At 37.7% G+C, this 25,616-nt stretch overlaps 2 protein-coding genes across 2 annotated transcripts; one reads left to right on the top strand and one right to left on the bottom strand.

Annotated features, from left to right (window-relative positions):
* Positions 1-6,420: 6,420 nt before the first annotated feature.
* Positions 6,421-7,293, top strand: LOC149945159 (uncharacterized). Its single transcript, XM_090176398.1, has one exon. The coding sequence runs from the start codon at positions 6,421-6,423 to the stop codon at positions 7,291-7,293; it is 873 nt and encodes a 290-aa protein (XP_090032524.1).
* A 2,606-nt stretch (positions 7,294-9,899) lies between these two features.
* Positions 9,900-20,365, bottom strand: LOC149945158 (uncharacterized). Its single transcript, XM_090176397.1, has 3 exons — positions 20,266-20,365; positions 19,664-20,196; positions 9,900-10,100 (listed from the first exon to the last, which is right to left on the bottom strand). The coding sequence occupies exons 1-3, from the start codon at positions 20,282-20,284 to the stop codon at positions 9,900-9,902; spliced, it is 753 nt and encodes a 250-aa protein (XP_090032523.1). The 5' UTR covers positions 20,285-20,365.
* Positions 20,366-25,616: the final 5,251 nt, after the last annotated feature.

The following is a 25,616-nucleotide window of genomic DNA, read 5'->3' as shown; positions in this document are numbered from 1 at the left end:
ACTTCCTTTTTCGCAAATCAGATCGAGTCTAAGATAGTTAACCATAAAATGTGACGGGGAACAACTTTCTAATTGGAACCAACTTCGTAGCTCTAACGGTTCTTAAGTTAATTTTCGAATGACCTTGAAGACATGGTTCAAGGTCATTGACATTTTCATAGTTGGTTGCCCCCTGAGCACTCTATAACAACCTAAAATTTCAAAATCGTAGCTAAAACACATTTTGAGATATTCGCCCTGGTCCATTTTTTAGTTAACACCCTGTAGAGTAATGGCAGTGCTACGTCACACGACGTTTCCCATGCTTTTTCCTATTGATAAAAAATTTGCGCCCACAATGGCTACCATGGCCAAAGCTACGGAGTGCTACTACTCTATAGAGAAAAAAACGCGCCTTAAATGGCGGCCATGGCCAAAGCTACGAGGTGATACTACTCTATACTACCTTTGCGTTATTGAAAAGTGCCATTGACTAATTTATAGATATTTCATTGCCTAACTCGCGTCAACAGTTGTTAAAACTTAATTTAGAACATTACTTGTATAAATATTCTTTATGTAAAGCCCCCTTTTTAAATTGCATTGTAACGTAATTTTATGTTTGACCCCTGCGAGCGACCTCTACTGGACAGTTGTTATGTATATTTTTCGCTCCTTATATGGTCATATTTTTGGAACCGTCGCTGACGTACGCATTCCTCTGGGGTCACGAGGGCTATGACTCTTTCGTTTTTCAAGTCGAAACAAAGGTTAGACGGCGAGAATCTGTTGACACGAAAGGGAATATGACCTGCGATGGTCTTTTAGTATAATTTTTGTAATATGTAACAGTATTAAATAATGTTCTTCGTCTTAAATTAATCGTCCTCATTTAGTTCAAACTCACTACACGTACTGCCGCGATAAGTTCAGTATTTTTACGTTTATTTCAGTCGGCGTAGAATACATTGTGTTTAAAACTTCGCTCTCCCTTAACCCGTGATAAATATTAACATTTTTGGTGCCGTGAAAACCGGGATTCGTAGTGAGTTTTGGATTTATTCGGATTGCGGATTTGTGGAACATAATCGCGAAACCATGGCGGAAACGGAACTCAACAAATTATTAAAATTGCGAGAAATACTAAAGGTGTCATATACGAACTCGGTAGATGCGATACAAAGTGAACTAAATTTGGCAAGTCCTAATGCGGAAAATTTGGAGGATCATGTGGGACTACTTAATAATCGAGAAAAGAAGCTTCTGGATTACGACGACAAAATTCAAGAGCTATTGTCATTGGACGCGATGACTAAAGATGCGAAATCGGCCATAGATTATCACGATGATCTATTGCTTCATAAGAACCGAGCCATCCGATGGACAACAAAACACCAAGGTCAACGACAGAATCAACAGCTTAACCAGAACGTACTTAATACCCTCAACCGGAGTCTTCAGCTACAAACCCTTCAGTGCGACTACCCAAAATGGAAATTCAAAAATATGATGGCAACTACACCAAATGGTAGAGCTTCTGGGGAATCTACGAGACATCGATTCATCTCAACGACGAACTAGCAGATAAGAATGATATTAAATTTGCGTATTTAAAAAGTTATTTAACTGGAGCGGCCGCGTTGTCAATTGAAGGTTTAGCTCAGTCAGAGGCGAATTATGATGTAGCCATAGATATTTTGAAAGAAAATTTTGGTAAAACTCAATTAATTATTGGAGCTCATAAAGAAAATTTACTTAAATAAGCAAAAGTGCATGACGCCAAAGATTTTAAAGCTTTGAAAAAATTGTATTATTCTATGGAGGTAGAAGTTAGAAGCCTAGAGGCGTTAGAGGTCACGAGAGATGTAACCCTTCAGCATCACTTTCCTCCCCGCATACTTACATTTTTTTATTTTTCTGTTTTATTTACTTTTGTCATTACATTTTTCCCCGCACTCTTGACCCTCTATATTGACATTTATCAAATTAGTATTCTTTAAGCCACCTATATCAAATATCTTAGAATTTTGAGCTCTATTTAATAAAACTAATGACAGTGTTAAATATAAATTAAAATTAATGATAAATTAAAAACTTAAATAACTTTTAAACCATACATACCAATTAAATATAGTTAATAAATCTGATAGAAATCAATGAACCCCCGTTATAAACTATAAAATTAAGTGAATTAATTAAACAGGGCACTTAATATAAATTATAAACTAAATCCCTGCCTTCAGCAATGTTAAAATTAAGAGCCCTCGACATATGGAGATAATTGGTGTCTTTTTCTTCATTTTTATGACCGTGAAAACCTCTCGGCTATTTTTAAGAATAGCACCTTTTGTTTTTTTTTGGGTTTTGTTTATTTGTTTAGGTGTATTATTTGTCAAGGATTACAGAAATGCCAAAAGTTTTAAGCGCAATTAATTATTTAGAAAGATATGATAAATATAAAATTGTTACTTACCGCCAATATTTATCTCGGAAAATACATAATATTTCGACATTTTTGTACGTATTGGGTAAGGTAGGACTGATGAAGAATTAGATTTAACGGCAAGATAACTACTAAATTTAAAAAAAATTGCTAAGTGAAATGTGTTTTTTTACGGCGAATTCCATTCGCTAGATACTAGGTACGTTTTCACTGGATATGATGTTCGTATGTGGAGTTAATAGAAGGAGGGAAAACTCCTTCGTGTGGGATCTATTCATCTCTCAGTCGCTATCCCTTGTTTAATTCGCACCACAAGAGACTATACTAGGGGTGTCAGAATTTATAGCCCGGTGTACCTAGTAACAAAGACCATACCACCGGAGGCCTATCATCATAGTGCCCTACGCCAGCGTCCCCAAGCCCGGACAGGTGACAAATCCAGCATGGGTAGCAGAACCCCACTACTGATGGTCGCACCTTTGACGCAAGCCACTCAACCCAGCAGAAGGAGCAGCAATGGGTGGACCAATCCCCACTTCGCACACAGCAGTGGGATTTAGAATGGATGCTATAGCAACTCCAGCCGACACCCTACCTATGAAGGTAAGGAGCCAAACCCTTTGGAAAGAGCTCCTAAAGGGGAACGACGAGCACACGCCCAAGTAACCCGGCACAGCTGGCACCGGAGATCCCGGTGGGCCCCAAAAGGCCGGGAAACAGGACCGCCGTGCCCGCATATGGAGGCTCGCCGCCTCACAGCAGGCTACCCAATCCGCCGAGGCAGCCAGTTTGCCTGGACCCTCTCCGTTAGCCTGAACCGAAGTTCAGTATCCAGCCCAAACCTGACCGAAGTCGGAGGTGGAGATAGGACCATTTGATCAGAGCTAACATCTCCCAGTGCGCCACCGCCCTTATGGGTTACAAGAGCCGGACCCCGACTCCCCGGTAAAGCCACCAGTTATTGCACACTCTAACCCATTTAGGGCCAGACTATACTAGGTACTGTCCTCTAGGTTGCGTTATAGATGGCACAGCTTGATTAGCAAGAATGGGGCTGGGGTGGCGCCGCGCGCCCCCAGCGCTCGAGCGAAGTGAGTGCGCGGCGCCGTAAGGCGCCAATACGAGTCCAGTTTCACTTTTAGTTAGGAACTGCGCCCAAAGAATAATTCCCATTTTTCACAATTTCTCATTTTATCCTTCATCAGTCCTACTTTACCCAAAAGCTTTGTATAATGCAGTACCATCAAAAAGCCCATTTTTTCAAGATTCCAATTTTTTTTGCTTCTTTTTTTTCTTGTAAAAACATGTTCCCGCAAAATAATTTTATTTTTTTAGATTCCTTGACCACTAATTAACAATTAGAAAAAAATGTAATAAAAAAAAATGAATTCGCCGTAAAAAAACCTTTCACTTGGCACTTTTTTTTTAAATTTAGTAGTATCTTGCCGTTAAATCTAATTCTTCATCAGTCCTACCTCACCCAATAAGTACAAAAATGTCGAAATATTATGTATTCTCCGAGATAAATATTGGCGGTAAGTAACAATTTTATATTTATCATATCTTTCTTAATAATAAATTGCGCTTAAAACTTTTGGCATTTCTGTAATCCTTGACAAATAATACACATAAAACAATAAACAAAAACCAAAAAAAAACAAAAGGTGCTATTCTTAAAAATTCCCAAGCTCTCTCCGACCCGACCCAACCCAAATTTTCTCAGAAGCGTGCCGAACCAAACCAGTAATATTCCCTCAACTCGCAGCGTTCCCATGGAACCTTGTCATGTTAGTGGTCCTTTAGCCCACTATCAGGTAACCCGGATCTAACAAAAGGCGCACATTTTCCAAGGCCAGGTCATAGGTCAAAAGCGTGCCTGGACATTTTCACTTGGCAACTAAAAAAATATAACCTCGTGATTTCCTGGCAACTTTTCCCCCACAAACACTGAGACCCCCGCAATCAAGCAGAACCAACCCCAAGGGACCTTTCGCTAGTCGGACCACGTCATACATCCCATGACAGGACACGAGTCTTAGGTGCACCAATGACCCAAATAAAATGGGAGGTCACCAATCGCTTTTTATTTTCAACTCCGCCTTGGAATCCCTGAAACAAAACCAAGAGACAGAGCCCCAAAAGGAGAGAGAACTGCTTTTGGCAGACCTCGACAGAATTCTGATTCTGGACAGAACGGCAGAGAACTGAGAAGAAATGGACAGAGCTCGAGAGAAAGACCATGTCGAGATAAATATAAAATAATGCGCGATGAAGTCGCGCTTTAATATTAATTAACCCTCAATGCAGCCCTCATGACCGAAACAACTCTCACCAACTGCCTAGATGACCTACATCCAGGACATTCCGACCGGAAGAGTATAAGCCGAGCAGTAATGAATCCGGGAAACGTAATGCCCTCAACACCCTCGAATCACCTGTTGATCACCCAAAATCTAGACGTTCCGAGGGAAGAAAACCAGATGACCGAGACCGATTCCCTAGCCTAGCCGGACATTTCAGACCGAAACCCGAAGTACCTACGCCCCCGTCAGCTTGTGAAGTAAAAGAATATAGGAAGAAACCCGCAATCCGGCCGCCAAACCGATGACGAGTAAATAAAGAGAAAGTGTGAATAAAGATAACGTGTAAACAAGCAGCCCCAAAGACGTCCCGTTCTGTGAAGTGCGTGTGTTGGGCATCTTGCGTAAACCGAGGAACGAGAAAACCCGTAAACGAAGAGACGACAACGTAGCGGAGGACACCGAAATAAAATGATGAGTAGGATTTCCATCATAACCCCCCCCCCCCCCCCCATTGTAGAGTACCCAGGGTCGAATTACGAAGTAGCCAGTGAAAGTAGAGAAAAAGTTTTAGAAAGAAAGTTTAACCCCACGCTATTGTTCGAGAAAAAGGTTTAAAGCAAGCCCCCTCGAGGTTGAGAGTTCATTTCGCTTCGTGTATTTATACAGTTCGGACTATATATTTTTTTCGTTCGCATTGTATCCTCGTTGTAGCCATTTTTGTTTTGTTTTATTTTGACTTAATATTGCCATTGTTTAATTGTCGAATCTCTAATTTTAGTAGTATTTAATTGTAGTGTTTATTATTATTTAGTGTAAGTGTATATTTCTTTCTGCCCCCTCCATCCTTTGAAACCAAGATGCCTGAGAGTAGGGATACCGGAACTGATCCCATAGAAAGTAGTAAGAGATAATTTAATTATCAAATTTAAGGTCAAAGAGTGTATATTTGTAGTGTTAAAATTCCCCTCGTATATTGGAAAAAGCTAAAAGAACCATAGTCCAGATGGCCAATGTGAAGAATAGCTCCCCCTATTATTTTTCGTTTTTTTGATTTATTGGTAGCATATTTTACGCTGAGTTTAATGGTGTATTAATTATTATCCGCAAACATGTAAATAAAAAGTTATCTGGAATGTGAGTTTTCAGTTTTCCACTGTTATTATCCGGAGATTTCACTGGCTGTTCTACCCCGAGATAGAGTAGGACACATGAAAACAAACTTTCATTTTGGGCTATACTAATAATCCCAAATAATTAATACATGTTCAATGTGAAGAATTGAACATCAATTAACCATTTTACTTTCCCATGTATTTGGACAATACTTGATGCGTTGAACATCAATTAATTATTTGGGCCAATGTGAAGCATTTAACATCAGTTAACTATTTGAGATTTCCGCGTATTTGGACAATACTTGATGCGTTATGGCTAGGTACTGTCCACGTTATAGACGGCCCATCGTGATAGTAAGAATGGGGTTGGGGTGGCGCCGTCCAGCGCCACTATTCTCTTTTCGATTGCACAAGTTGTGCTTCAGTCGATAAGATGCCAGACTTCGGAGATTTTGCTAGCTGAAAGAGGCGCCAATATTCTGTTTCCGATTGCACCACTTGAGATGTTTTCGATTCCACAAGTTGAGGTTTCAGTCGACTTCGGAGTTTTTGCTAGCTGTTAGTTCCTTTTTTCCTAACGATGTCGGAAGACGACAGTGATTCTTCGTCGGAAGACGAATTTAGGGAATATATTGAAGAGGACGATTTCATTAATTCTTTTGAAATCCACGATATGTGTCGGGATAATAGGAAAATTCTGGATTGGCTAACGGAGAAGAAGCTTTTGGCGGATTCGCAGCAATGTCCAAGATGTGATGAAGACATGATGCTAGTGCAGAAAGGCAGCGCAACGGACGGTTTTCTTTGGCGGTGTCGGAAAAAGAGGAAAATTCCTAAAATAGGTATTAAGAAATGTGACACCGAAGTGGCTGTAAGACGCAAATCTTTTTTCTCGCGCTCTAAACTGACTTTTCGGGAAATATTACTCATAGTTTACTTTTATGTGTATAACATTCAACCGCAATCGTTTGTTGCTCGGGAACTTTATATCTCGCTAAAAACCCTAGTTGATTGGAGAATGTTTTGCCGGGAAGTAGCGTATAACGCTGTTATCGCGAAAAGTCAAGCGATCGGTGGTTCAGGTAAAACCGTTGAAATTGACGAGTCGAAGTTTGGGAAGCGCAAATTCCACAGAGGAAAGAGAGTGGAAGGACAGTGGGTTTTGGGGGGTATTGAGCGGGAGTCCAGCAAATTTTTCATGGTTCCGGTTCCAAAAAGGGATTCGGCGACGTTGCTTCTGATAATAGAATCTTGGGTTTTGCCTGGCACGACGATCCTCACGGATTGTTGGAAGGCATACGACGCGCTTAACCCAGACAGTTTCACTCATTTCAATGTAAACCATAGCTTGCATTTCAAGGATCCGGACACAGGCGTCCACACCAATAAGGTCGAAGGCGCATGGGCGCACGCTAAAGCCGCAAAGCCAAGAAGTGGCCGCAAAAAATCTTAGTATTCAGGGTACTTGGCCATGTATATGTTCCGAGTCTGGTCGAAAAGGGAGGGCAAGAACGTATTTCTCGCTTTTTTGGAAGAATGCGCTGAGTTGTATGACCCCGTGCAACACGACGTTCCGGAAAATGAGGGAGAAGAGCCTCGACCTGGTCCAAGTACTGCGTAGTCAACGGTTTCTTACTTTGTCACTGTTCTGCATTAATTTTTTGGCCAAAAATGTTCTTTCAATAAAAAATTACTTTTCTTACCCTCGCAGATGCTTTGAAATTGTATATTTTTCACACGCGTTAACTTCACTAATAACCATTTGCAGATATTTCACACTATTCCAGCTAAATGTCGAAAACGAAGTCCTTTGGGCTATTTTTAACAATAGGTACTTTTGGGTTTTGTTTATTGTTTTCGAGTTTACGATACTTGATGCGTCAGGCTTGGTGCTGTCCTCTAGGTTGCGTTATAGTTGGCCCATAGCTTTTTTTAGTTTGGGGTTGGGGAGGCGCCGCGCGCCCCCAGCGCTCGAGCGAAGTGAGTGCGCGGCGCCGTCAGGCGCCAATACTTAGAATACATTCAACGTTGTATAAGTAAAAAAAAGGGTAAAATGCGTTTTAATACGATAGAAATTCCCAACCCCTAAAAGTTAGTGCTGTTCTGCATTTACGCCTTTTCCTTTTTCGTCATCAGTCCTACGTTCTCCAAAACGTCTTACAATCTAGGAATTTAAAGAATCGTCATACTCATCAGTCCTATCTCATCTAACACGTACACAAATCTCGAAATATGTATTTTACTGGCAAGTAACAATTTTATATTGATCATATCTTTTTAAATAATGAATTCAAAAAATCCCGTTTTTTGAGGTACATATCATTAACATATTCAGTTCACACCCAAATCCCTTATTTGGAAGAGTAAAGTATAGTCTACACGACCACTACAAATTTCATTTTCAGTATTACTCCCTAGTACACACCAAACATAAATTTGGATTTCACGTGTCCTGCTCTATCTCGGGAGTAAAGTATAGAACTCACATTGAATTATTGACGAAAATGCATTGAAATTGACGGTTTTCAAAACGCGTTAACTTAACTAATTATCATTTGCGGTAACTAAAAAAAATACCTTCGTACTCCTTACACACTGGGCTTTAATCTAGGGAAAAAAAACAAAAAATTAGGGGGGGTTGTTCTTCACTTTTGCCGGCCATGGCCTAACCATCACTAGAAGCAAAGTAAAATTACCCCGCCAGTTCTCCCCACAATTTGTTCATTTGAGTATTTTAGTGTTTTTATAAAATTCAGTGTCAAATAAAGATTTTGTGATTGATTTATGACAAAGGGTTTCCATTCTGAATTCGAATCTCCCCCAATTTTCTTTTATTTCTTTTCCCCGTATGTAACCCCCTCTCTCAGATTTAATTCACGCCACGAAAGGCCACGACTCGCATTTTGTCGCCATCCCCCCCCCCCTGGTGAATTAATATCTTTGAGTAAGGGCTAGAAATACTTCTGTCACATGACAAAGTCCTTAAAATTCCTTAAAAACGTTACACAGACCAATATGGGGTTTTTTTGACACACATAGTTTCCGGCTTGCTTCCGCCTGAGCTTGTGCTAGAATTTACGCGTAGTAGAGAAGACCACAGGAGAGAGTGGAAAGTACAGGAGTTATTAGATTTTGTAAAAAAGAAATTGCCTGTTTAGAACGTGCCTATTCTTTCAGAGGGCCAGAAACAGGAGTGCGTAATGTTGTTAAAAACAGCGATAGTAGGAGAAGCGATTATCAACGATCAAAGCCTAATTATTCTAGTAGTAGAATGGTATGTATGGTTCAAAAGTTATTTAAGTTTTTAATTTATCATTAATTTTAATTTATATTTAACACTGTCATTAGTTTTATTAAATAGAGCTCAAAATTCTAAGATATTTGATATAGGTGGCTTAAAGAATACTAATTTGATAAATGTCAATATAGAGGGTCAAGAGTGCGGGGAAAAATGTAATGACAAAAGTAAATAAAACAGAAAAATAAAAAAATGTAAGTATGCGGGGAGGAAAGTGATGCTGAAGGGTTACATCTCTCGTGACCTCTAACGCCTCTAGGCTTCTAACTTCTACCTCCATAGAATAATACAATTTTTTCAAAGCTTTAAAATCTTTGGCGTCATGCACTTTTGCTTATTTAAGTAAATTTTCTTTATGAGCTCCAATAATTAATTGAGTTTTACCAAAATTTTCTTTCAAAATATCTATGGCTACATCATAATTCGCCTCTGACTGAGCTAAACCTTCAATTGACAACGCGGCCGCTCCAGTTAAATAACTTTTTAAATACGCAAATTTAATATCATTCTTATCTGCTAGTTCGTCGTTGAGATGAATCGATGTCTCGTAGATTCCCCAGAAGCTCTACCATTTGGTGTAGTTGCCATCATATTTTTGAATTTCCATTTTGGGTAGTCGCACTGAAGGGTTTGCCACGCTGGATTGTAGCTGAAGACTCCGGTTGAGGGTATTAAGTACGTTCTGGTTAAGCTGTTGATTCTGTCGTTGACCTTGGTGTTTTGTTGTCCATCGGATGGCTCGGTTCTTATGAAGCAATAGATCATCGTGATAATATTATGGCCGATTTCGCATCTTTAGTCATCGAGTCCAATGACAATAGCTCTTGAATTTTGTCGTCGTAATTCAGAAGCTTCTTTTCTCGATTATTAAGTAGTCCCACATGATCCTCCAAATTTTCCGCATTAGGACTTGCCAAATTTAGTTCACTTTGTATCGCATCTACCGAGTTCGTAATTGACACCTTTAGTATTTCTCGCAATTTTAATAATTTGTTGAGTTCCGTTTCCGCCATGGTTTCGCGATTATGTTCCACAAATCCGCAATCCGAATAAATCCAAAACTCACTACGAATCCCGGTTTTCACGGCACCAAAAATGTTAATATTTATCACGGGTTAAGGGAGAGCGAAGTTTTAAACACAATGTATTCTACGCCGACTGAAATAAACGTAAAAATACTGAACTTATCGCGGCAGTACGTGTAGTGAGTTTGAAATAAATGAGGACGATTAATTTAAGACGAAGAACATTATTTAATACTGTTACATATTACAAAAATTATACTAAAAGACCATCGCAGGTCATATTCCCTTTCGTGTCAACAGATTCTCGCCGTCTAACCTTTGTTTCAACTTGAAAAACGAAAGAGTCATAGCCCTCGTGACCCCAGAGGAATGCGTACGTCAGCGACGGTTCCAAAAATATGACCATATAAGGAGCGAAAATTATACATAACAACTGTCCAGTAGAGGTCGCTCGCAGGGGTCAAACATAAAATTACGTTACAATGCAATTTAAAAAGGGGGCTTTACATGAAGAATATTTATACAAGTAATGTTCTAAATTAAGTTTTAACAACTGTTGACGCGAGTTAGGCAATGAAATATCTATAAATTAGTCAATGGCACTTTTCAATAACGCAAAGGTAGTATAGAGTAGTATCACCTCGTAGCTTTGGCCATGGCCGCCATTTAAGGCGCGTTTTTTTCTCTATAGAGTAGTAGCACTCCGTAGCTTTGGCCATGGTAGCCATTGTGGGCGCAAATTTTTTATCAATAGGAAAAAGCATGGGAAACGTCGTGTGACGTAGCACTGCCATTACTCTACAGGGTGTTAACTAAAAAATGGACCAGGGCGAATATCTCAAAATGTGTTTTAGCTACGATTTTGAAATTTTAGGTTGTTATAGAGTGCTCAGGGGGCAACCAACTATGAAAATGTCAATGACCTTGAACCATGTCTTCAAGGTCATTCGAAAATTAACTTGAGAACCGTAAGAGCTACGAAGTTGGTTCCAATTAGAAAGTTGTTCCCCGTCACATTTTATGGTTAACTATCTTAGACTCGATCTGATTTGCGAAAAAGGAAGTTGAGCAATGTTAGGCCAAATTTCAGAAGGCCGTTAAGTTGATAACGTGTTAAAGACGATGTTCAACTGATAACTTTAAAAGTACTCTTTTTAGAGTACTGAAATTTGTTAGACAACCTCATCGTGGTTGAGGGTCTTTAGTTTGAAAATTTCAGCTCCCAAAAGTCGTCTTCTATACGTTATCAACTTAACGACCGTCTTGTTTTTGGCCCAACATTTATCGACTTCCTATTTCGCAAATCAGATCGAGTCAAAGATCGTTAACCATAAAATGTGACGGGGAACAACTTTCTAATTGGAACCAACTTCGTAACTCTTACGGTTCTCACGTTAATTTTCGAATGACCTTGAAGACATGGTTCAAGGTCATTGAATTTTTCAAAGTTGGGTGACCCCCTGAGCGCTCCATAACAACCTAAAATTTCAAAATCGTTGCTAAAACACATTTTAGTTAAAACCATGATAGGAAAAAGCATGGGTGACGTTGCGTGATGTGGCACTGATGCTACTCTATTACTCCCCGCCATTACCTGCTTGGAGGGGCGGGGGCGCTAGGCTCAGCCAAAACGGTGGCGCCCAGCGCAATTCCTCGGAAAAGAGAGTGAGCATGCGATCTCCTTGAAAGCCAGCGGGATGTCAACAGTCCAGCAGAAAATGTCCGAGTGACGTCAGTCAACCCTCTCCAAAAAAAAACTGTTTTGAGGAAAGCGTAAAAGCAAGGGAAAGTGTTGAGGGTAAGGTAATTTCAAGGGGGACAGGCTGAAGAAAAAATCGATACCTGCCCGGGCAGTTGATGACGGCGCTACCAAGTTGTCTTGTTTTTTTTTACACATTTTCTTATGTTCTGCGACAGTTTAAAACTGTAACGTGATTGACGCGGAGAAGAGCGGGAGAGATAATCCTATTAATGGCGATAGCGGGACGGTCAGCGCGAGCCCAACATTAATAGAGGGGTAGGAAAGGGGTAGGCACATACCTGCCTGAACCCTTTTTTCGGGATTCGAAGTGAAACTAGGCCTTTAATAAACTGGATTTCAAAGACGAAAATTATTGTAAATCATTTTCATCAGGCATATCAGAAAGTCATTTAATAAGAACAAAACCATACAAATTTATTTTGTAAGTAGTATCCTCAAAACAAAAACCGTACTTACTAGTGTTTTATAATTAAAAAACACGTTTCAAACGAAGAAACCTTCGCCAGTTTATTTCCAGGTGTACAGGCAGAATAAAACATGGGACTTTAAAAATATTACCCACGATATCACCATCTATACTTAAAAATATAGTGTAAAACCAAAGGTATTAATTAGCGCGCCTAACTTTTCGTCCGACTTTTGAATTCTATCATATTTGTTTCCTGGAAGGGTTTCCCCGAAGAATATTCTTTGGTTTTCCTTTCGAAATAGTAGGTGAGTTATAAGCCAAATATGGGCGAATGTTACCTAGAAGCGAAGCGAGGGTAGTGAAGCTTTATCCCATTGTGACAGGAGGTACGAGTTCAATAACTAAAATTCTACGAATTCGGTGTTTTACACTTGGCAGTAAGGCGAAGGTACTAGTATTATAATCACCACTGTCCGGCGAAGAGGGGGAGGTCGAAAACAATAGACGAGCGAGCATCCCCGAGCAGCCCCGTCCCAAACTCAGCGGGGTGCCAACAGGCAGGCACACAGAAAAAACAACGTTTAGCAGACTTGGAAAGAATGATATTTTTTACGGGGGCCCTGCCCCCCTTAAGTTTATTTTTATTGAGAGCCACTGGCCCATGAGGGGGGGGGATTGGGGGAAAAATTTAAAATTAGGTAGGGAAAATAGGAAAATAAAAATTGGTTACGTTACTTACATAACATTTATTAACTTTAAAACAAGCAAGTATATCATAATATCACACATAATCATTTGTAACGCTAGATCCGAGGCTAGATCCCGCTCTCGTATAGGGTAGGTTTCAAAAACGGCGTACAAATCATGTTCCAGAAATTTCCGTAAAATGTTTAATAAATATTTTTAAATTAAATTGAGAGCTCTGGTGGCTCGCAACCCCCGTTCAAATGATTTATTTTAAGAGCCCACTGATTTTTATTAAGAGCCATTGGCCCCAAGACTCCCGCTAATTCCAAGTCTGACGTTTAGAATCTAAACATTTTCCTAAACGCCATCTTGTAACGCTTTTTTAAGCACGTATTAAACCTAAACGCGTTTTGACATCAAGTGTTTATAAGGTAAACGCGTTTAGTCACTAAGCGTGTATGTGACATACGCGTTTAGCCGCCATGCGTGTATGTTATAAATGCGTCAAACGCATTTACGCGCTTGTATATCGTGTGTAGTTTCATGTGTATCTGTCTTTCTACTGTACACAAGCCAGTGGACAAACCAGACAAGTTTATTTGCTGGGGGCGTTTTATTTTCGAAACTAGTAAAAGAATAATTTTTTTATAATAATAAACACTTATTTTTTCGTTAACTTAATTAAGCCCTGTTTGAGCTTATCATGTCCACATTTGAAACATCGTCCTTGGAAATCTCGATAATGGTGACGACGGCTACGGGCTCTACACCTTGTTACTGCTTCGTCCTTGGGTTCCGAAGTGAAAAAGCATACCACTCTTCTTACTGGACTAGCTGGCGCGTTCACAAATTTCACAATTGGTGACCAAGAAGAAAAAAACAATAGTTAGTAACATTATCGACCTGGTCTAACTATTATCTTCATTAGTCTGTGTGCACCCTCTGAGTGTGGTAGCAAGTTAAATTTTTCATTACATTAACTTTTTTAAATTTAAGTCTGAAATTTTAGTTTCAACATATGTCAATACGTGGTCAATGTAAAGTAGTTAAATTGTAAAATCGCTTTAGGATTTAAAAAATACTCAAACGTCATTAAATAAATCTATAATGAATAAGAATAATTGTTGCATTAGCTGAAAAATTAAAGGGAATCAAGGCTTAAACACTGAACTTGAGATTGGAATTTTTATTATACTAAAGTTTCATCGCTTTTGTTAATAAGATTTGAATAAGTCGACGTACAATAATGAAATAATAAGAAAACTGTAAACTTACCAGATTTCAATTATCAACGTTAACACGTCGATTAATCGCGGCTGTTCTGTCTGCGTCGGCTATTGTTGAAAAATGACCACAACTTGCTTTCAGCTTTGGTGACTCGTGTAACACGTTTAATATCTAAACCCCTGGAGGTAGTTTTATTGCTTTTTTGTCATTTCTAAACACGTAGGTTTTATTAATGTTTAAGAGGCGTTTAGCTGGCGTTTATCTTAGGTAGTGTGTAGTTTTTACACGTGTTATTAGCAACTGTGACAAGCGATTCTACGTTTAGCATCCATCCGTTTAGAAATTAAACACTTCGGCGTTTACAATTTAAACTCAAAATTTAAGTGTTTAAGTTTTAAACATATTTATTTATTTTTTGATGTTGAAAATCTAAACGTAGTTTTTTCTGTGCAGAAAATGTCCCGATCGCAGAAGCAGGCACGACGCTTAATCTTCGCCAAAATCAAGTTTTGCGGGAAATATAAATGCCAGGGGAGTGTTGCAGGTAAGAAAAATTCAAGGCGGACAGGCAGAAGAAAAACTGGGCCTTTAAGGACGTAATGTAATTTTTTTTACTTATTTTTTTATATTTTGGGGGCTGCCATTAAATTAGCCCTCTTTTTTATCTATTATTGGTCACATTCAAATCTGGTTAGGAAGAACTATTACTATTGATGTCGCATTTGAAGAAATGATTGTCGCATTGGTCCGTGGTACAGATAAATTATTAGAAAACGACGATTCAAAGAAGTTTATCCTTAAGTTATGTTGATCTGTTATTTTTTACAATTGAAAATCTATATTTAATACCCGACATCGCCCTGGGTCTTATTCTTAATTAATTTGAACTGATTTGTACGTAAGAAAGGTAAACGATGCAGCAAAGACGTAACACGCGTAGCTAAAAGTCCTCGTAGCAAACATAACACAGGTAACATGTATAGCAAAAATTCCTGAACTTCTTAAAAATCCCAACTAAATAGTCTCCCCTACAACGAAAACCCTTTCTTTCACATTAACTCCCCTTCTACGAATCTCACACTAACCCGTAAAAAGGTTTAAAGGTCGGGAGAGGAGATAAGGGAAGGAAAGGGGTGGAAGTCAAGAAAAAAAGGTAAGGGAAGCAAAGAGGTGAAAGTCCAAAGTCGAGTAAAATAAAATTGTGTTATGAGTAAAATTGAATTATTTTAATAACCATTTCAGGTATTTGGAATTAGGCGCGTTTAGTTGGAAATCGGGCCCTGAACATTGAGTTAAAATTTAAAAGCTCTAGAGCTAACCGTACTCGAGTTTTTAAGAACATGACATACAAATAAATAAATAAAAAAGGACAAACTTTAAGACTTATTTTTATAGATTCCTTAATTAAGAACTCATTGAATAAAAAAACTTAGTTACGCAACGCCATCAATTATTCTTTTCGTTTTATTCATATTTTGAAGTATGGAAAGATAGTTTTTGAGGGATAAACTTTTCAAAATAAATTTATCTTATTAGATTCTTTCACTAAGAAAAGAGAATCTTTTAAATAGCAAGTTTCAAAAATAATTAGTTCTGATAAATTATTATTACTTATATTTTTTCTCATAATTTAATTAATTACGACAGTAACGAGTCTTACCTATCATTTTACTAAATTCCCATATAACAGAACAAAAACCACAGATTAGACGGTTTACAAGAAGAATTCTACAACTTTTTAAAAATGAAAAGGACCCGAGCTTAGGAAAGAAAGCGCCCTCTACATTCAGTCGTGTTATCTATTCTTATTAATCTGGCAGACAACCTTTGAATTTTCCGTATAACATCGTAGTATTGCATTCACAATGAAATTTTCAAACTCAGCCAGTAGGCGGCGACACTTCTGCCTAAAATGTTCTCTATGCACGGTTCTATTATTAAAATCCTTAAAAATTATCCATTAGTCAAAGTATAATTTGTCTTACCGTTAAAGGAAAACCGGTTAAACCATTTTAACCTCACATTAACCACTTTAATCTTATCAAACACAGCATACCTCTCCTAACCAAACTTTACATCCTAACCTCAACTAACCTAGACAAAATATTAATGAATCTCTCAATATAATTCGAATTTAAAATATTATAGTAAAAATTTCCAATATCCAATTTTTAGTTCCCTTATTTTGAACGCTACTTGATTGTCATATACCTGAAATTTATAACGTGCATTATTTTCATTAAGAATATAACATTACTTTCATTTACGCAACTAACGAATTCTGGTGGTGATTCTATGATCTTCCTTGACGCTAGAGGTCGGGGATGGTTAACTTTTATTCAATAGATAAAGCTCTCAAAATTATTCGTAAAACGTTTTGATCAAGTAATTTATATTTCTGTATTATCCGATTAATTTTTTTTTAAATTGTAAAATTAATCGGAAAACGACTTTTTTTTCGATAAAAAGCTCAAATTTTACGAGTAATACATAATTTTTAATCATTTTCCGAAATATTAACCGGAAAATTTCTTTGTTTACATTTTTATCGCAAAAAAATCAATTTAATCATGGATAATGATTAACCGTTGCCGACCTCTACTTGACGCCATGAAGGGAAGGAATGCACTCTAATTGTTCATGTAATTCATCGTTTTTGTTGAATATTTTTGGTATTAACGTCTCAATATGAAAATAATCATTAAAGACACAGTAATTAACATGCCTTGTTATACTTAATATTCAGAATTCGGTAGAAATAGAAGGCATTTTCCAATTCAAAAGAAACATGAGCGAATTATTTTTAATATAAACTTGGATATTTTATAATTCGGTTGAAGGTAGGATAGAGAAAAGAGTAACGAAAGCGCTCAGTTAAGAACAATGTAAATATAAAACTCTAAACAGTCCTATCTAAATTCCGTTATTCATATCGCCCTTAGCCACACAGGTTTTATGTTCACGAATCCGGTCCAAAATGGAACGTTTTGTTTCACGAATATACGTTTTTCCACATGAGCAAGGGATTTCATTAGTAACGCCTCGAATGCCGGAATCCTCTATTTTAGGTTTTAAATAAGAAATTTGATTTTTTAGAATATTAATGGTTTTTGATAATTAGTTTATTTTATAATTTTTCAAATTTCGTTTAAGTTTCTCTGTGGTTTTAGGTATATAGGGTAAATCTAAAACCTCCTCTTTTGGTTTACTTTTCATATCAAGAGGCATACTGATTACGTTTCTGTCAAATATGGTTTCTTTAAGTTTTTTTGGATAATCCGATTCAATTAACTGATTTTTAATTTTTAGTTTATCCGAAATTGGGTTGGGGTGGTTCGAATTAAATTTTAAATGGTTAGGCTTTTGGAATAATGAAAAGGTTAGTTTACCATTAACATTTTTAATAAATAGGTCTAAAAATGAAGTTCGTGGTTAACTTCTAGTTCAATAGTGAATTGAATAGAGTTATGCAATTTATTTAAATCATTGTGAAAAGCCGTTGAAGAATCCAAGTCTCCCTTCCATACAAAAAATATATCTTCCATAAAATGAAGCCAGCAAGCCAAATGATTTTCGTCCATGTCCAACCCAAAAATGGTATCCTCTAAATTTTCCACTAAGAGATATGCTATAACCGGTGATAATGGATTCCCCATTTCTAGGCCTTCATTTTGTTTATAAATATGGGAATTGAAGTTAAAATAAGTACTATTTAAACATAATTCCGAAAGCTTCAGAATTGTATTAATTTTAAGGGGAGATTTCTGAGATAAATTGGGATCATTTCTCAGTTTAGATTCCAATAATTTATTTAATTTAATAAATTAAATAATCAATTTAATTATTTTTAATTTAATAACTCAGTTATAGGGATACTACCATACATATCAAAACTCCCTAAGACGCCATTCTGGGATAAGACAGGGCTATGGGATTTTAGTTTTTGGATACAATCTTCAGAGTTTTTTAAACTAGAAATATTGTTTCCAATAAAGGGGAAATTATGTTACATAAAATGTTTCCCGTGTTGTACGTTGGGTTTTAATATGAAGCTACTATAGTTCGTAGTGGGTTATTCGGTTTATGAATTTTTGGTTTTCCATAAATATAAGGGGTCTGAATATTGTCCTTATAGAATCTAAATCTAAATTTATATATTTGGAAAGATTTTTAATAATTTTTACGAGGTAACAAAAGAAAAATTCCAATATTCCAATGCAATATTAATTGTGGCTAGTGGTCGGCATTTTTTATCCATCATCCGAGAAAAATGTTATATAAGTTTGAAAATTTATACTCCGAGGTAATACCTAAAAGGAAAATTTTCGGTCGGTTAATGATATATTTTAGAGACAAAATTAACCGAATATAATTTTTTTATTTTGTTTTAAAAAGTTCTAATTTTGTTAGATTAGTTAATTAATTATTTTTCGTAATTGATTTACGGCAAATATTTTTATATCATGTTATTTTTCGAATAAAAATATTTCAGGAAAAATTATATTTAAAAAAAAATAACAATCTTCAGCGGTTAGCTGCTCTTTAAATTAATGGTACCAAAGAATATAAAATATATTCTTTAAAAATATTTTTTGTGAGAAAGTGGTTAATTGATAAGACGTACAAAGAACGTTTTTTATTCATTAAATGAAATAATCGCTGATTTTTATTATTCAAATATCTTTGTTACGAAAGAACATTTGTGGTATATAAAAAAATATTCTTTGACCGATTCATTTTTACGGATAATAATAGTTATCGGTTAACCGTACTTAAATTTTTATCCGAATAAAATAACTGAAACAAATGAGGTGATAGACTTCGGATAATATTTCATAATTCAACTCGCCGAGCACTAGTTCAACGTGAAGATGAATGAGAGTGGGGGATCACCTTCTGGTGATTGAGAATTTCATTATCAATCACAAGAAGGACACAAAGCTGTAGCTCCCGCCGTTCACCCGCGCCTCTCCTCCCTTGATCACCAGAATTTCTAATCACCAGATTCTCGTTCACCCGCTCTCCCGTTCCTCCCTTAATCACCAGAATTTCTAATCACCAGATTCTCGTTCACGGGTTGCTTTCCCCCATACCCATTCTCCAAAATTAGTTTTGCTCGCGCAGATATCTGGAGATTAGATTTTTACCCGTTTGCTTATCGCTTCAGAACTCCTTAATTTCTAATCTCTAGGCAATAAAAACAAGTTATTTACATTTAATTTTTTTATTTTAGAACTTTGTTTACATGTTAGTAGGTACTATCAGATATTCCATTAGATGGTTATCTTGTGCATTACACAATGAAAACAAATTAAAGTAGCTAAGTTTACAGGTTAATTGATTATCTACGAGTAAATTAGTAAAATCTTGTAGTACTTCCGAGGGTGATTTAAAACAGCCAAAATAAGATTTTACTTGATGGTACGAATTAAATTGATCTGGGTACAAAAATAAACCCTCGAAAGGTTTTCCATATAATAATTCGTGAATTTTTTTAAGGTTTTTAACAATAGCTAAGTACATGCATTCGATAACATTTTTATGTTCGTTTAAAAGATTTATTTGAAACCGAATAAAATCAATTTTTTTTTGGAACTCACCGATTTCGCGAGCTCCCAGATCCAGAACATGACCGTAGGCAGAGTTTAATTTGATGTTGTTGGTTGTGGCGACGACGGATACGTTGTTGTCGTGATAGTCGATGATGTTGTGGGTTAGAGACGATGCTCCGGTTTGCGTAGCGGCGAAAAGCTCTCCCCAAAGAGAGAGTAGATTGGTGAAAGCTTCGGAGGTCAGGAACAGAATATTTTCGTTCGATTTTTTGAAGAAGAGAACTTGTAATTTTGATCCGTCGAAACCAAAAGAAATGTAGACTGATCCTCCTAACGTGATTTTTATGTTGATACGTCTTTCTTGGCCCCTGCGTTTGGATACGGTATGCGTCTCGGCTATAGAAAATGAAAATGTTAAGCCTTTGTCTATTGAAATAGTAATAGTATTAATAAAATAATGCTTACCAATAGATCGTTTTTCCATGTTTACGGTAGATGACGAGAGCAAAGCGGATGCACTTCTTTTCAGTTCCGCGTCTCAGAGAGAAATGACGCGTGGGAGATTAATCAGTTCCTATCTTGTTGAGATTAATTCATCACGTGATCTAAACTTCAAATAACCCTCAAATTCTATCGGCTGTCTCTCTCTCTGAGATAACAGTTCTAGACACTCGAAATTAATCCGTCCCGTGCTCGAAACTGCCTCTAATTATTCCCATTGACGTCACATATTAATCCACTTGGAAGAAGAAAAAAACCCATTGTAGTTTCCTCTCGAGAGCTTGTGATGCAATCATATCCTAGAAAACAATACAATTAATAGAAATTAACATAAAATTAGTATACTTTTAATACCATTTTGTGAACTACAGTGAAAAAAGTTACAATTTTACGGTAGAAACGTTTTCAAAATACCACAAAATGAACTCAAATAAGAAAATTGTAATTAAAATAATCACTACGGCTATAATTTTAGAAGGTTGTTTCAGGACGGTGATTATGGCAGATGTTTGTACTTCAGTGTCCATATCGGAAATGAAGTTAAATGGAATATTTTGCGTAAATAAGTATAAATTTTAGCATAACCCTAATATATTCTCGAGAACTGAACAAGTTCTTTGGGAATAAGAGATAAGCTTACTATCTTTTCCCCTAGGCCCTATATAAGGGGGGTGGCTGAACCGGGGGAACGTCACTCTATTGTTGTTCTTTGTGCGTCTAGTACCAGGATTTTTGAAGCGCGCTCTCTCTCTACGTAAGTTTATTTTGAATTTTTTTATCGTAATTTTTTGAAAAGGGTTTAAGTAAATTGGTATTAAAATGAAAGGTGTACAATACCCAGAAATTAATTTAGTTGATACCCCTGAAATGATTATAATCGACTCCCCTGAATTGATTGATATAACTGATAACGAGCTCCCGGAAGTACCCATAGTAACTTTACCCGATTCTCCAGAAATGGAAATAATAGATTTAACTGATACCCAAGACCCTACCCTTTCCTTAACTACAGTAACTGATTCGCAATTGGAACGTTTAAAAGAAATGACAATGGTACGAGATTATCTTAGAGAATATCAACTAACCCATCAAATCTGTTCGCCCCCTATCGTTAATTTACCTTCACCCCTTTTAAGACCTAGTTCTATTCCACCTGACGAAGTACGTTATTCGCCCTCGTATACGCCTATGGATGTACCCTCACCCTTTCTAGAATCAGATGACACATGCCACTCTTTATCTTTGGAAGATAATTTTATCATGTCGCCCCCCAGTACGGACAGCATTCAGCGCTTAGCTGAGAACGTACAAGTTGCCCGACGGGACGCGGAGGAACTTGCAGCCGCAGCCGCAAGGGCAGCCGAAATGTTCGAGGAAGCTAAAGCGTTGTTAGCTGCTCGTACGGCTAGTAGTAGCAGGCCCCCTCATAATATTTCCCCTCAGCGTAATAATGACCCTATAGCGGTCGCAGGCCCCTCACGAGCTCCGCAGTATTCACCTCCATCGTCTCAGACTGCTGAGAAAAACGCGAACCCCGAGAACGCAAATTTGGCTGCCCCCACTTCGTCTCCTCATCCTCAAGTTGGAGGTGGGTTGGTTGACGTTCCAATAACGCCTCCGTCCTTTCCTAATTTACCAGGTTCTGTTAAAATATTGAATAATAATATCCAAAATTTCCCAAATTTTGGACTAATGGGACGGACTTTAAATGTCCGGTTAGAAAATAATATAGAAAACGGTATTTATATATTGATGGAAACCCTATTGGAGGACTGTTTGCCTTCAGATATGGTTTCGGTTTCATTCGTGAACGTCACTAACCCCGGTTTTCAAATTAACGTCAGTTTCCGGCGTCGGGACCAATTAGACTTGCAATGGTTGATGACGTATATCGATGAAAAAAGCTATAGATCCGAGAACGATGGTAGTTTTTTTGAAGGAATAGTTACGGTTACGTTTAATCGAGTCAGATTACCGCAAGGAGGAACTAGATCAGTTGGGTTAGGGATTTCCCTTGAAAAAGAGTTTTCTTTTTATAAAAAATGCACCATAACGATAAATAACCCTGATAAAATTTGTTTAGCACGAGCTCTTGTAGTAGCCATAGCTCATAGAGAATACATGGATAATAAAAATGATGGAGAACTTAAAAGAAAATATACTACTATAAGACAGTGTAGAGGAAAAAATATTGAAACGCTATTACAGACCCGCGAAGCTAGGACCCTTTTGGCATATTCTGCATTAACAGACGAAGAATGCGCTGGTCCGGACGCTTTAACTCGCTTCCAAGAAATCTTGCCCGAATACAGTATTATCGTTTTTCGATTACACGATCCCGTACCCTTAGTTATTTTCGGCGACGTCAAAGAAGAGAGGGAACTAGAAGGGCCTCTCCGCAAACGTCTTTATCTTCTAAATATTGACACACATTTCAACGTAATTACTAACCCCAAACCCCTTTTCGCGTTTAATTACTTTTGCGAAAAATGTTTAGTAGGTTTTAATAATCTCAGTGAGCATAAATGCATTCTTTTCTGTCACGCTTGTTGTAGAAAACAAGATTGCAGGAAGGACGTAGATAAAATAACTTGCCAAACATGTTTAAGAGTTTTCCCTAATCAAAATTGTTACGATTACCATTTATCAGGACCCGAGCCCTTATGTAATAAAATTTACGTTTGTAATCTTTGCGGAAAATTTATCAGTATGTTTAAGCGTAAGGCAGTACACGTTTGTGGAGAGACCTATTGTCTTTCGTGTAGTGAGTTTAACCCCGCAGATCATCTATGTTACATGCAACCTTTAAAGACCGTCCGTAAAGATTCTGCCGATAAAACTACTCGTTCTCGAATAAATAGCAATAATAAACGGGTCCACGACTCCGACAATGAACAATCACCACTGACCAAGAGAAGTACTCAAAAAACGGAAGTCTTTGTTTTTTATGACTTGGAATGTAAACAAACAAATCGTACTGACGCCAATGCTTTGATTCACGAACCAATTTTATGCGTTTCGCAAAAAGCGTGTAAATTCTGTTTCGAAGAAAAAGATAGTCAGTACGCATGCGCTAAATGCGGTAGTGGTCCTCGGGAGAAAATATTTCTCTCAAAGGACCCCGTCGGCGACTTTCTAGAGTATCTTCGTACGCTTAACAGAGTGGCTGATAAGATAATATGTATTGCCCATAACGCTAAAGGTTACGACGCGCAATTTATAGTACGTAAAATGATCGATTTAAAGTGGACCCCTAAAGTCTTGACAGACGGGACCAAATTCATGAATGTACAGTATAAAAAATTAAAATTCTTAGATTCCTTAAATTTTATGCCCTTTGCCCTTTCTCAATTCGTTTCCACATTTGGTTTAGATAATAATTTAAATAAGGGACATTTCCCGCATTTACTGTTTAATACCGTAGACCATGAATTTGATCCAGCCCGTTCGAACGAAACCAATTACGTACTACATAATGACATGCCTCCAATGGACGCGTACGACCCTAATCGTTTAAGCGGAAAGGCCTACGATGAATTTATCCAGTGGTATAACGATTCCCGGTCCGAAGCTTGCAGAAATTCGGACCCCAACTTTAATTATTTTGATTATAAAAGAGATTTAATCCGGTACTGTCGCCAGGACGTAAACATTCTTTTGCAAGGCTGTTTATCATATCGTTCTATTTTCATGGATAAATTCGAAATAGACCCGTTCTTAACTGCGATAACGATTGCGGGAGTATGCAGTTTTATCTTTAGGAAACACTTTTTACAGTCCGATACGATTGGTATAGTGCCCCCTTTCGGCTATCGTATGAACTGCAACCAGAGTTTTGTAGCGATCGAATGGCTTGAATGGATGTCTCACTTACGAGGGAAGGAAATTCAGTCTGCTTTTAATGGATTTGAACCTAGAATTCTTAACATTAACGTGGACGGACTTCTCGATAACGAAGTGTTTCAATATCACGGATGTTATTTTCACGGGTGTAAAAAGTGTTTTCCTATCAATAGAAACTTAGCGTTATACGGCGACAACACTCAGACCCATAATTCGCGATACGCGTCAACCATTGCTACCACTAACCGCTTGAAACAATTGGGATACACTGTCCATGAAAAATGGGGATGTACCTTCAAAGCTGAGCGGAGTACTAACCCCGCCATCAACGCATATCTTTCTACCGAAAATTTAAAATTAAAAATTAAAGAGCCAATCCGACCTCGCGAAGCCTTTTTCGGAGGACGTACGTCAGCCTTGAAATTACATCACAAGTGTAAAGAGGGGGAGGAAATTAAATACATTGATATTTGTTCACTCTATCCGTGGTGTAACAAGTATTGCAAGTTACCCGTGGGTCACCCTAAAATACATGTAAAAGCTCCTTTCCCTGACATTTCTACCGTAAACGGATTAATAAAAGCCACAATGTTACCGCCTCAAGCTCTCTACCATCCCGTTTTACCCCAAAGAATAGGATCGAAACTAGTGTTTGCCAACTGCCAAAAATGTAGTGAGTCTCGAAACCAGCAGGATTGTCCCCACGAAGACTCAGAGCGACAAATAACTGGTACTTGGGTTGCAGACGAGGTACAGTTGGCAATCGAAATGGGTTACAAGGTCATTTCTATTCACGAAATTTGGGAATACGAGGTAGTAAAATACGACCCGATATCGAAAGAGGGCGGTCTTTTCTCCGAGTACGTCAACGCGTTTCTTAAACTCAAACAGGAATCCAGCGGCTTACCCGCGGGAATAGAGACCGATGAAGAGATTAAGAAATACGTTGACGAATATTACGAAAAGGAAGGAGTAAAACTTGATCCTACCAATATTAAAAAGAACCCTGGTCTTCGTACCATCGCGAAGCTTTGTCTTAACTCTTTTTGGGGTCGTTTTGGTTTAAACCCTCGCAAAGACCAATCGGCTATTATTAGCGAACCCAAAAAGTTTTTCGATTTATTCTTAGACCCAGACATAGAAGTTAAATCGGTTATTCCCTTAAGTCAAACGCATTGCGTGATCAAGTGGGCGTTTTTGAAAGATATTGATCTTGTTTACCCAAACACGAACGTAGTAATTGCTGCCTATACGACCGCAATGGCTAGGATCAAGTTATACTCTTATTTAAGGAGATTAGGCCAGCTTACGTATTATTATGATACGGATAGTTGCATTTATCTAAAAGAACGAGATGGAATAGAGATTGATACGGGCAACTATCTCGGAGACATGACCAATGAGTTGGCAAAGTACGGAAAAGACTCGTACATCCAAGAATTGGCAACAGGTGGCGCAAAAAATTACGCCTT

The sequence above is a fragment of the Leiobunum rupestre genome, chromosome 5, assembly GCF_980474605.1.
Source record: "Leiobunum rupestre chromosome 5, qqLeiRupe1.1.hap1, whole genome shotgun sequence".
Taxonomy (NCBI): domain Eukaryota; kingdom Metazoa; phylum Arthropoda; class Arachnida; order Opiliones; family Sclerosomatidae; genus Leiobunum; species Leiobunum rupestre.
This window is presented reverse-complemented; position numbering and strand designations above follow the sequence as displayed.